General features: G+C 51.1%; 1 protein-coding gene across 5 annotated transcripts in view; it reads left to right on the top strand.

The window, feature by feature from the left end:
- LRRC74A (leucine rich repeat containing 74A) overlaps positions 1–10765 on the top strand; it is a 40964-nt gene extending 30199 nt beyond the window's left edge. For all 5 annotated transcript variants that reach the window (XM_058429661.1, XM_032180227.3, XM_032180226.2 and 2 more), the window contains 4 exons: positions 1576–1722; positions 6755–6862; positions 7908–7990; positions 10589–10765. In XM_058429661.1, the coding sequence (XP_058285644.1) occupies positions 1576–1722; positions 6755–6862; positions 7908–7990; positions 10589–10613 (363 nt within the window). In that variant the 3' untranslated portion in view covers positions 10614–10765. The remainder of the gene's footprint in view (positions 1–1575; positions 1723–6754; positions 6863–7907; positions 7991–10588) is intronic.
- Positions 10766–12942: the final 2177 nt, after the last annotated feature.

Here is a 12942-nt window from a genome sequence, read left to right as displayed (position 1 = left end):
TGCTGCCTTCACCCCTGAGTCTCCACTACAGATTCAGATTTTGTTGGCATCTGTATTTTCCTCTCCCAGGCAGTACAGGTTGGAAGGCATGGACCCAGGCACTGCCTTGGTGTGTTTGAGAGAACATGAGAAATGTTCTCTCAGGCACAGTGGCTCATGCCTGTAATCCCAGCACTTTGGGAGGCCAAGGTGGGAGGATCACCTGAGGTCAAGAGTTTGAGACCAGCCTGACCAACATGGAGAAACCCTGTCTCTACTAAAAATACAAAATTAGCTGGCCATGGTGGCACATGCCTGTAATCATAGCTACTTGGGAGGCTGAAGCAGGAGAATCACTTGAACCCGGGAGGCGGATGTTGTGATAAGCCAAGATTGCGCCATTGCACTCCAGCCTGGGCAACAAGAATGAAACTCTGTCTCAAAAAAAAAAAGAAACGTAAAAGAAATGGTGCTGTTTAGGCCCTAGATGGCCCATAAACCCGTAAGCTGTGACCACATTGGCACTTAACAAGCCTACCAGAACAAATAGGTCTGAATTGGCCTTCTTTTTTTTTTTGGCGGGGGAAGGGGGGGATGGAGTCTCACTCTGTCACCCAGGCTGGAGTGCAGTGGCACAATCTCGGCTCACTGCAACCTCTACCTCCCAAGTTCAAGCGATTCTCCTACGTCAGCTTCCTGAGTAGTTGGGATTACAGGCACCCACCACCACACCTGGCTAATTTTTTTGTATTTTTAGTAGAGACAAGAGTTTCACCATGTTGGCCAGGCTGGTCTTGAATTCCTGACCTCAAGTGATACACCCACCTCGGCCTCCCAAAGTGCTGGGATTACAGGCTTGAGACATCACGCCCGGCCTGAATTAGCCTTCTCCTTCCCTTTTGTCAACAATGCTGCCATAACTCTAAACGGTATAGAAGTTCCTCTTCAGTAGATGCTCCTAGAACTTTCTCTAGAATCTCTACAAAGCCTTCTGCCCTTAAACAGGGGTTTAATTCTTTGAAAGGGCAAAATGTACTCTGAGCCGCATCTGAGGAATGAAGCAGGCTAACCAAATTGGTGGAGCCCAGGTTTGATCAAACACTATTTCACAGGACACATTTTCTCCCATGTCCTACAAACCAGCTCTGAGGGCACTTCCAGAAGGGGAAGTTTCCAGTTCGTCCCTGGTCACTTATTGGAATCAGGGATCCTCTTCCAGGGCACTTTCTCTGACGAACAACACTCAGGTAGACATGGACATTTCAGGGCTTTGTTTAAGGACCGTCTTGCCACTCCAAAGCTGCATCTCATCTGTCAGATGCAGATGCTATCTGAGAACAGAGCTGAGCTGGCAGCAGATGACAAGCCACCAGCACTCAACAGAAACATCCCATCAAAATTACACAGGAAACTTACAAGACAATTTACAAGCTCTAAAATACCCGAACTATCCCAGTCCAGGAGCAGTACTGAGAGCAAACTGGAAGAGACAAAACTTCCTGACTTTGGCTTGGGTGGAAAGGGTAGGGTGCACTGGTTGGGCAGGCACGATGGCAGTGCCCTCGTCATCATGGGTCCCCTCTCTCCCTGCCACAGAACGTGCTGGTGTCCGAGCAGTTCATGAAAACGTTAGACGGAGTGTATGCCGTTCACCCGCAGCTAGACGTGGTATTCAAGGCAGTACAAGGCCTCTCTGCCAAGAAAACCATCTTCTTGTTGACAAACCCCATGAAACTGATCCAGGTGAGCTCCTGCCTTCCTCTCGGGGCCTCCAGGGAGCCCTGGGGAAAGCTGGCTAATGGCTCCAAATCAGTTTCCAGACTTTTCCGTCCCCACAGTGTCTGTACAGCCCTCTCTGATAAGGAATGTCTCTGTCCCTTGGACTGCAGACATGGAATGAATATTCTCTGTGGCTACTTGATCCCTCAGCAGTGCTTCCTGATCCCCAGAGAAAGCTGGGATCTAGCTGAAGGGGGCGGGTGAACAGAATGGATTCTTCCACCCGGGCTCCTCCACCTGCTAGCGTATGACCAAGGGCAAGTTACTAAAGCTCTCTGGGTCACAGTCTCTTCACCTGCAGAATGGACACAACAGTAGTCACCCAGTAGGATTGCTTGGAAAATCAAATTAGGTAAAATGCACGAAGTGCTTAGAAGGATGCCTGGTATAGAACGAGCACCTGCTTATTATAGTTTCTTTCCAACTGCTGGTAAGGATGTCAAGACATCCCTGTGGTCAGGATGGCTATTTGGCAGCATCAGCCAAAGAGAGACACTTCAGTCCTTTGTTTCTAATGGTAACTTGCCCCCGACTCATCTTTTCTTAGGTTATCTCTGGCAACCACAGGAGGCAGAGGTAAAGCTGTTCTTTCCAACAGCTGGTAAGGATGTCAAGACATCCCTGTGGTCAGACAGCTATTTGGCGGCTTCAGCCAAAGAGAGACACTTGAGTCCTTTGTTTCTAATGATAACTTGCCCCCAACTCGTCTTTTCTTAGATTAGCTCTGCCAATCACAGGAGGCAGATGTAATAGTGGAAATACAAAATCAGAGAATATTAGCACCGAAAGGGATGTTATTGCTCCTCTAGTCCCATTGTCTTGCAGAACAGTGCTCAGACCCTGCTTCGGTGTTTCCACGCGGGCCTCTCACCCTGCAGTGGGGGCGAGGAGCCTGCTGCTTGCCGCAGAGCGGTTACTATCTGGGGAGCAGGCGTGGGGATGCTGCTGTGCCAATGCACGTGCTGCAGGGTGTGTCCCTGGGCTGCTTCCTGCCCCCAATGGGTCTGCTCTGTGCCTCGGTTTCCAGAACTAAATAAAAGAGCTCCCACATGAAAATTGTTATGTGAAAAATTCTAGAAGGCAAAGCGGTGTCAAGTATTTGTACAAGTAAGGTGACTTCAGATGGAACCAAGGCAAACCTGTTTTGCAAGGGGAGCAGGGTGCTCCAGTGAACAGGAATGGAGCTGTCTGATGCAAAGTGGGGACACCACCTCCTGTTTTAAAGATGCACAGAAAAAGAATCTTGGAGACCAAACAAGACATGCAGAGTCAAACACAGCCCTTCCCCTCAGGGGACCAACAATCTCGTTGGAAAGATGGGATGGCTACAGTGATGACCCACAGACCATAGAAAGTTTCATATGGTCAGGCGCGGTGGCTCATGCCTGTAATCCCAGCGCTTTGGGAGGCCAAAGCAGGCAGATTACTTGAGGTCAGGAGTTTGAGACCAGCCTGGCCAACATGGCGAAACTCCATCTCTACTAAAAATACAAAAATTAGCCGGGCGTGGAGGCAGGTGCCTATAATCCCAGCTACTTGGGGAGCTGAGGCACAAGAATCGCTTGAACCCAGGAGGCGGAGGCTGCAGTGAGCTGAGATTATGCCACTGCACTCCAGCCTGGGCAACAGAGCGAGACTCTGTCTCAAAAAAAAAAAAAGTGTCATGTGATAAATAATAAATAAGTGACAGAGACAGAAAATGTAGTCGGAATCCAAATAAGAGATCAATGTAGGATCCGGCAACCAGAAAAGGATGACTTCTTGGAAGAGATAGGAGTGGGTAAGGGCCTTGAAGAATGTCAAAGATTGAGGTGAGCCACAGAGAGTGGGAGGGTGTTCCAGCGAGAGGCTCCCGCCAGCAAAGGTGCCGAGGTAGAACCACACGCAGCATGTTCAGGGGACACTAACACATCACTCCAGGTTCATAGAGGAGCCCAAGAGGCAAAGCTGGCAAGGGAGGCTGGGCTGCAAGTGGCAGCCCTCAGATTTTAGGCTCTGAGTTCGAGTTTGATTCCATCGGGAACAGGGGGCCGGTGAGAGCTGATGGGCAGTGGATGTGATGCGAATCCATCAGGATTGAGGGGGTTCTGGCAATGGGGAGTGAATTGAAGAGGGTATGAAAGAAGAGTGGGAAACCAAACAAGCACACTATTGTAGCACTCTAGATGTGGAATGATGGCTTGGCTGAGAATAACAATGGAATCGAAGGGCAGATGTAAAAGCTATCATTATGGAAACATCTCCAGGACTTGGCAAATGGTTGGGTATGTGGGGGTGTGTATGGCTTGCATGTGAGTCTGTGTGTGTGTGTGTGCTGGGATAGGAAGGCCTGTGATGATAAGAGAAACCCAAAGATAACCCAAGATTTCAAGGCCAAGGGACTGAAGGAAAGATTGCCAGAGGCAAAGAAGTGCAGATGGGGAAAGTGCCTGCCACCTGGCCCTTCCTGTCTCTCCACGTTCCAGCCCCACTGGATTGCTCCCAGATCCTCTTTGCATCAGCTCTCCCTTCACGGCAGGCCTGTGTACGGTCAGGGCAGGTCCTTCCACCTGGAACACTTTTCTTCTTGCCCTCTGTGTCTCGCTCATTCCTACCCGTTCTCAGGTCTCTACACAATGTCACTTCCTGGGGAAATCCTTCTTGGATTCCCTGGTCAAGAGCGAACACCCTTCGTGTTCCCAAAGCCCTCGGCTTCACCCTTGCATTGCAACCCTACGAACTCCTCCAGGGCAGGGCTGTGTGGGGTCTTAGCAGGAGCACCTATCAAAGTAGCTGGGCAAGGTTCTTAGTTGCTGGCCACAGAATTTACTCCAACCAGGTTAAGCACACGGGGGTTTATTACAGGACAGAGATCAAAGAAATGTCAGGAGGGCTGAACAAACAGACTCCTGTTAGATTCCAGAAATGGCTCTCAGAGCACCCCAACTGAGTTGCCAAAAGGGTTGCTGCTTCTGCTATAATCAAGAAGCTGCATGATTGCGGAATGCCTCGCTCAGTCAGGAAGCAACCACAGCCGCTGCCCACCACCTGCCTCTCTCAAATCAGACACAAGCCTCACACTTACATCTCAGGCAGGTGCTTGGCAAAGGCCATCCATTCTGACCCCCAGCTGCAAGGGAACTTGGGGAATGTCGCTTTCAGCTTTCCAGCCTCTGCATGGATGAGAAGCCTGCTGTGAAGAAACAGCAGTGGGTGCCGAGGGCTCACCCATGTCATCTGCCATAGCGCTCAGCAGCAGTGTGCTGCTTCAGGGCACAAGGTGCACTTTGGATGTGTTGATTGAAGTGCCGGTGGGGTGTCCAGCAGCTGTGGAGGATGGAGAACTGGAAATGTAGCTCTAGGAGGCACTCCGGAAGGGTGGGAGGCCGTGCACTCCAGAAGGGGAAGTGTGGGGAACAAAGAGCAAGGGCCCCAGGGCTGAGCCCTGAGGAAATGCTTCGGGAGCAGGACGTTGCCAGAAATAGCTATCGATACAGCAGGACGCTGTCTGGGAGTTTCTGAGAGTGAGAGGAAGTGGGGGTGGTGGGGGGAAGGGGGGTGGCGGTGTGGAAGAGAAAAAAAAATACTTAAAAAGGACCCAAAAGAATATTGTAATATCGTAAGGCCGGATGCAGTAGCTCATGCCTGTAATCTGAGCACTTTGGGAGGCCGGGGTGGGAGGATCACTTGAGGTCAGAAGTTCAAGACCAGCCTGATCAACATGGTGAAACCCTGTCTCTACTAAAAATACAAAAATAGGCTGTGCATGGTGGCACATGCCTGTAATCCCAGTTACCTGGGAGGCTGAGGCAGAAGAATTGCTTGAACCTGGGAGGCGGAGGTTGCAGTGAGCCGAGATTGTGCCACTGCACTTCAGCCTGGGTGACAGAGCGACACTCTGTTTCAAAAAAAAAGAAAGGAAAAGAATATTATAATGACATTGAAAAGGTGTTCACATGTGAACAGTGGGTTCTGTAAAACAGTAGGTTTAGTAGAAAGATAAGAGATTAGATAGATAGATAATGTTATACAGATAGATAGAAGTTAGACAGACTGATGTCAGATAGATAGTTAAAAAGATAAAAGGGTCCACACCAAGATGTTACCTCTGTGTGGTGGTATTGGATTTATGGGTGATTTTTAAAATTTTCTTCTGCTAATCTAAAATTGCCTTGCAACGTGAGTAATAATACACTTGATCCTTGAACGACATGGGTTTGAACTGTGCCATTTCATCCACTTTTATGTATTTGGATTTTTTTCAATAAATACAGTCAGCCCTTCGTACCTGTGGGTTCTGCATATGCAAATGTGGATCCAAAACACAGTATTTGAGGAATGAGAAACCCACAGACATGGAGGGCCTGCCTTTTCATATTGGTGGATTTTGGTATCTGAGGGGGTCCTGGAACCAGTCCCTTGCAGATATCAAGGGGTGACTATATTTTTTAAATGAAAAGAATGAAATATCCTTTTAAAAATATTCTAAGAAAGTATATTTCCATATAAGCATTGACATGAAACTGTGAGAATCCCAGGAATTCACAGAGCCAAACCATCACATTATACAGCTGTGATTCAACCTTTTGATCTCTGAACATCCGCCCGCCATCCACAGCACACCGTCTATACCAGTGTTAACAGATCGCGTATGTAGATAATGACCACTGTCCCATCCCCTTGGCACTGCGGCGCCTGAACAGCCTTGACTTCAGTCTTTCCACCTTTGGAATGGAGGGAGCGTCTGTGCGGAGCCAAGGGGCTCCTAGAAGCATGGCGAGCACACAGGAACCATCCCGGCATGCATCTTTGCCAGGCCTGGTGGGTCTGCACTCGGCTCTTGGTCTTAGGGGACGCCCAACACCCAGGAGACGCAGGCTCCTCACCTTGGCCTTCTGCCCTTCTCAGCCTTGCTAGGCCTGGAAGCGTGGGCCACCCTTTTGTGGGAGGGAAGGGGGACCTGCGATCATTGTTAGAAGACCAAGTGTTTGCTCCTGGTCTCTCCTGCTTCTCTCAGAGCTATGCAGACCAGCACAAAATCACGGTCGTGGACTTCTTCAAGAGCTTGAACCCTACTGGGACAATGAAGATGTCTGTGGACAAGTTCCAGAAAGTGATGATAGAGGTGTGCTGGGTCCTAGTGGCAACAGGCTGTGTGTGAGTGTGAGTGTGAGTTTGTGTGTCAGAGAGAGGGGAAAGGAGGAGAAGGAGCAAAAGAGCTTGTGAGCACTTCCTAGAGCTTCCTGGGACAGGTTATGGGACACTCCCCTCATTTATCTAGACCCAGAGGGGAACCTAAGACCTCCCTCAACCCCTGCTGAAGTCATTCCTGTGTTGCGGCTTGATGCCACCGGTGACCCAAGATGCCACCCAGAGACACATGTTCTATCTTGAGGTTTTTCTCCCCATTGCATTTTACTACTGGGCAGATAACAAAGGGAGTGAGAGAGGAGACCACATCCCAAAGTCCCAACATTTCCACCTTGGGCCATATCATTTTCCTGAAATCTCACATTCCTCTCACTCCCCATGTAATAAAGGTACTGAAAGCCCCGTGTAATGCATACTTGAAGGGGTCTACCATCGGAGCATCCCAGGAGAGACCTGGGCCCTGCAGGAATAGGACTCCAGAGGAGAAGTTCCTGGGGCCCAGGCAGGGACGGATAAGGCAGTTGGTGCCCGGTGCCCGGTGCCCAGGCCAGGGGTGAAGAGGCTGGCCAGGACTCAGCAGCAGGAAGTGAGAATGAACTTCACAGGATGCAAAGGAGAGTCTTGTTCCCTCCCCCGGCCACTCGCTCCACCTGACTCTGATCTCCTCCTCCCTTATTGCCCCCAGAAAGGGGAGGCCCTTTGGAGTCTGGACAATGACCCATGGGCAGGGAGCTTTTTCCAACCCCTCCGTGCTGTGGAATCAGTTTCCCCTGGGCTCTCAATCAGTTGCCCTCCACGATCCCAGGAGGAGTGAGGCATTGTGTGGGGTGTGTGTGTTGTGGGGGAGTGGTAGTGTGTGTGGGGTGTGTGTGTGTGTGTGTGTGTGTGCGGGCGTGGGGTGTGTGTGTGTGTGTGTGTTGGGGGGTGGGGTGTGTGTGTGTATGGTAGTGTGTGGGGGGGTGCCTAGGGAGGGGTGAACAGAGTTCTATTAACTGCACATGTTCCATCCACCTCCTCAGCAAAACAAGGTCCCTCTGAACCAGTACCAGGTCAGGGAGGTGATAAAGAAGCTCGATGAGAAGACCGGCATGGTGAACTTCAGGTTAGCCCAGGCCCCGCGACGCTCCCCGTTCTCCGCAAGGGGCCCTGGCTGGGCTGATGTGAACTCCTCCGGCTTCCCTGTCTACACTTTATTACTTGGGGCTTCACCCACCCGCCTGTTCCCTGCATGCCAAGGCTGGGCCCCACTGTCTACCCTCCTTCTCATCCCCAATTCACTTGTTTAGCGAAACTTGAGCCCAGTCAGGCACTGCTGGCTGCTGGGCCAGATGCTGGGGACGCCAGCAGGAGGAGCCAGAGCCCACACTCACAGCCCAGGAGGAGGGCAGGCAAGGGAGCAGATCTTTAAGCCCTGGTGAGGTGAGAGGAGCCATAGGGGTGTGTAACTGGCGCCCCTGCAGCCCAAAGAGGAAGTGTCACCCAGGCGGGAGGCGGCAATGTTTCAGCCAAGTCTGGCAAGACAGAGACCTAGACAGAGGGCGGAGGCACACAAGCACCAAATGCTAACGGTGTGTTAGGGACTACAGGTCCCGCCACTCTGCCATGGCTTGGTGAGTGAGGGATGCTGTATCTTAGACTGAACTCCTTGAAGAGAGAGGACCGGTCCATGATGATGGTGTTGCCAGTAAGCAGCCCATAATGAGTCCCCGCCACATGCCTGTCCTCTCCACTTGCCCAGTGAGCATGCTCTGCAGCCTCACGGTGCCCCATGGCAATGTTGCCATCACCCCACTTAGCAAGTGATGAAACAGAGCTCTAGAGAAGTGCAGCAAAGAAGCCAAGTTCACCGGGCGCAGTAGCCCATGCCTATAATCCCAGCACTTTGGGAGGCTGAAACAGGAGGATCACTTGAGCCCAGGAGGTCGAGACAAGCCTGGGCAAGATAGCAAGACCCCCCCGTCTCTACTAAAAACCAAAAAACACATTAGCTGAACGTGGCAGTGCATGCCTGAAGTCCCAGCTACTCGGGAGGCTGAAGTGAGGGGATTACTTGAGCTCAGGAGGTAGAGGCTACAGCCAGCCAAGATTGCATCACTGCACTCCAGCCTGGATGACAAAGTGAGACCCTGTCTCAAAAAAAAAAAAAAGAAAGAAAAAGAAAAGAAAAGCAGCCAAGTTCTCGCAGCTGGGAAGGGCAACTCTGGCTGAGACTCCAGGCCTGAGGGGTCCACACCTGTTCTGTCTCTCACTGCGCTAGACCTCCCAGCCCAGGCGCAGGACACAGTTGCCCCTGCCAAGCCTGGGTCTGCAGCTGGGCTCCCATCTGTCTCGGTGGCCCTGTGGCTGGCCTGTGTTCTTAAGAGCTTCTGTGGAACAAGTCCTCCCATCCGGCCCTGCCCCACGAGCCTTCTCCCAGTACCTCTTTCCTTTGCTCCACTCAGCGTCGTCCATGTGGAGAAACCGCGATGCAGACAAGAAGGCAGCCAGACCCAGCTGCAAGTCCTGCTCTGCGGAACAAGGCTGCAGCTGTGCGTGGATCGCCTCTCCCTTTAAAATGGGGAGATAACCATGGCACCTGGGAGGGGGCTGTAAGGAGTGAGTGGGGGAAATGCACACAGCAGCTGGCACAGGGGGCGTCACTCAGTAGTGACACTGGCATCCAGCAAGAGAGCCCCAAAGATGGCTCAGGCCTGCCCTGCTACCACCAGGCCTCCCACTCCTGTGCTGCTCAGCGGCCTGTCCCATGCCTCCTCGCCTGCCCCCTACCTAAAGTGGCACCTCTTGTTCCTGGGGAAGCTGATGGCAAGTGCCCATCTCAGAGGCTCCAGACCAGGTTCCATGTCCAGCAAAGTCCCCAGGTTTGCAGGCAAGGTCACATGGCTATCGAGAGACAGAACTGGGGTCTGGGTCCCTGAGTCTCAGCACCTGAGCAGGGAGCTCTAGGGGCCACTTCAAATTGCCCTTCACATCACACACTGCCACTTTATCAGCTGTGATTGAAGAGCAGAGGTTTAATTTTTATTGTTGCATGATCCTTTTCATTTTTGTTTTATGTTACAAATAATATCTCATTGTAAAAATTCTAAACCCGGCTGGGCACGGTGGCTTATGCCTGTAATCCCAGCACTTTGGGAGGCCGAGGCTGGTGGAGCACAAGTCAGGAGTTCAAGACCAGCCTGGCCAAGATGGTGAAACCCCACCTCTACTAAAAATACAAAAATTAGCCGGGTGTGGTGGCAGGTGCCTGTAATCCCAGCTACTTGGGAGGCTGAAGCAGGAAAATTGCTTGAACCTGGAAGGCGGAGGTTGCAGTGAGCTGAGATCACGTGACAGAGTGAGACTCCATCTCAAAAAAAAAAAAAAAAAAATCTAAACCCACAGAAGTATAGCAAGGAAAAAAAATGAAGGTCCATTTTTATCTCCCTCCATAGTTCACTCTGCCTCCCCAAAGGGCTCTTGCAAATGATCTTAGGTGCACATTTGCATGCCTTTCCCACATACTTATCGTAAGTGTGTGTGTGTGCGCACACACTGCACATATGTGTAGTAGGGGAGATACAATGGTTAACAGCATGACCTCTAAGGCCAGAGATGGGTTTACAAATGGTCTCCTTTGGATTTGAGCCTGTCTTAACATTGTCACCCATCAGCCGTGAGGCTGTACGGGTGCTCAGCATCTTTTCCTTACCTTTTGTACCAGTTTCTTGAACACAATGAAGCCATAGCAATAAGTCTGGTCTAGAAAGAAGTCTCGGCGAGAGGAGTCCTGGCAAGTCGGATGGTGGCAGGGAGGAAGCAAGAGGTGGCTGAAATCTTGATGGACAGATGCCATGGCAGGGGCTGGGCACAAGCAAATAAAGTCTGGCTTGGTTCTGGGTGTCTTGGGCTGCTGGTGGTGTGCCCGTCACCAGGGGGGGCCACCTTCTGCTTTTAGTGACCACCAGGGGACATGTCAATGCAGCCTCATTAAGAGCTGCACAGACAAATTGGGAACGTGATGGGGTTGCTAGGCAGCAGGGAAAGAGCCTCAGAGAGCAGGTCAGAGCAGGAGGGCAGTCCTCATAGTGATTAGAACCTGACTCCAGGGGAGACTTCCTTGGTGGGGGGCAGTGGCAGGGGGACAGATGCTGAGGGAATGAGAGCAGGGGCCTTTAAGAAGCAAACAAATGCTGTGGTGTCACAAGGAGGGAGTCAGGACAGGAGACCAAGAGAGCGGGCATCTCATCCTGGCCACATGACCTTGGAGCCCCAGTGGCTCCCCTTGAAAATGGAGCAGCTGAAATAAAGCCTTCCCAGTCCGTTCTAGGAGTCTATCATTCTGCATTTCACCTTTAAATTCCTTGAGAAACTGGGGAGACAGGAAGAGCTTAGCGAAGGAAGAAAAGGAATAGCCAAGAACAGCATTCACTGATTAAGTGGGTGGAACAGGCACCTTTGGGAGTTTTGATTGATCTTACCAGACACCATTGTAGATTAGCAAGGCAGGAACTTTCTTGTGCCCCTCTGCAGTCCCATGTAGTGTTTGGCACATAGTAGATGCTTAATAAACACCTGTGAAATGAATGAGCACATTCACCTGGTGATTGTTTGGGGTAAGTGGTGGAAAGTTGGGAAAGTTTAGGGGGCGAGGGAAGGCTGATATTCGGTAACCCACGCTTTGGAGCACCAGCGAAGGGTCTGGGAACCAAGTCACTATCCCTTGTGTTTCACTTGGCTTCACCAAGGGTAGAGGTGAACACCAAGACCCCTCTGCACATGCAGCGGAATCATTATTGGAAATAATTTATGTCCCCACTCATGTGCCATATTCCCCCCCTTTCTCTTCCTTATTAAAATCTTAACCTTTGTGAGGTTTAGGGCCAGGATAGAAGTTTCTAGCAAGACTCATCCCTCCCTAGTGCACATTTCCCCCCGCCTAAGCTCACTGGGGAAAACAGAACTGAGAAGAGTGAAAAGGGTGGGTCACAGCAGCCCTCAGAGGAGCTTCCCCAGCACTGCCGGGAGGAGAGGGAGGCCTTCAAGTCCGGCAGGACCTCAGAACAAGTAGCTGAGCTGTGCCCTGGAGGCTGACTCTTGGTCTGGGCTCCCAGCCTGGCAGAGCTCCCCTGCCCCAAACATAGCATGAGGGCATCAGAGCAGCAGCTCTGCAGGGACCCCCTGGGCTGGGACCAAAGACCCCCAGCAATAATCAGTGTGGACTGGTGACCAATAAGTAGAGGGCCTCTCTGGACAAGTGGGCACCACAGAGGCTCAGTGGCACCACCCTGAGCATGTTCCTGAAATGGAATTTCCATCAACTGGGTGGATTAGGGGCTCAGAGTCAAAATGACAATGATAAAAGGAATATAAACAAACGCAAAGGCCAGGCGCAGTGGCTCATGCCTGTAATCCAGCACTTTGGGAGGCCGAGGCAGGCTGATCACCTGAGGTCAGGAGTTCGAGACCAGCCTGGCCAACATGGTGAAACCCCGTCTCTACTAAAAATACAAAAATTAGCCGGGCATGGTGGCGGGTGCCTATAATCTCATCTACTCAAGAGGCTGAGGCAGGAGAATTGCTTGAAGCTGGGAGGCAGAGGTTGCAGTGAGCTGAGATCACGCCATTGCACTCCAGCCTGGGTGACAAGAGCAAAACTCCATCTCAAAAAAAATAAATAAATAAAAGAAAACGAAATGCAATAAGGAGTCTATGGGCTGAAACATATACCACAACATCGGGTGCTCTGTAGATGTCTGCTCTATTTCCCCAAATAAAGTGAAGTCCCTGGATCGGGGCATGAAACACTAACACAATTGCCTCCAGATTCAATAATCTCATCCTCATCCTCCGATACTGGGATTACAGGCTTGTTTTTGTATTTTTAGTGGAGACAGCGTTTCCCCATGTTGGTCAGGTTGGTCTTGAACTCCTGGCCTCAAGTGATCTGTCTGCCTCGGCCTCCCAAAGTGCTGGGATTACAGGTGTGAGCCACCGTACCCGGATGGGATCATGTCTTTTAAATCTGTTATAATCCATAAAATTCTCCAAGTTCCCTGCCTGTAACTGAGTGCACAG

Source organism: Hylobates moloch, unplaced genomic scaffold (assembly GCF_009828535.3).
Source record: "Hylobates moloch isolate HMO894 unplaced genomic scaffold, HMol_V3 SCAFFOLD_16, whole genome shotgun sequence".
Taxonomy (NCBI): domain Eukaryota; kingdom Metazoa; phylum Chordata; class Mammalia; order Primates; family Hylobatidae; genus Hylobates; species Hylobates moloch.
The sequence above is the reverse complement of the archived record's forward strand: the minus strand, read 5'-3'. Positions and strand labels throughout refer to the sequence as shown.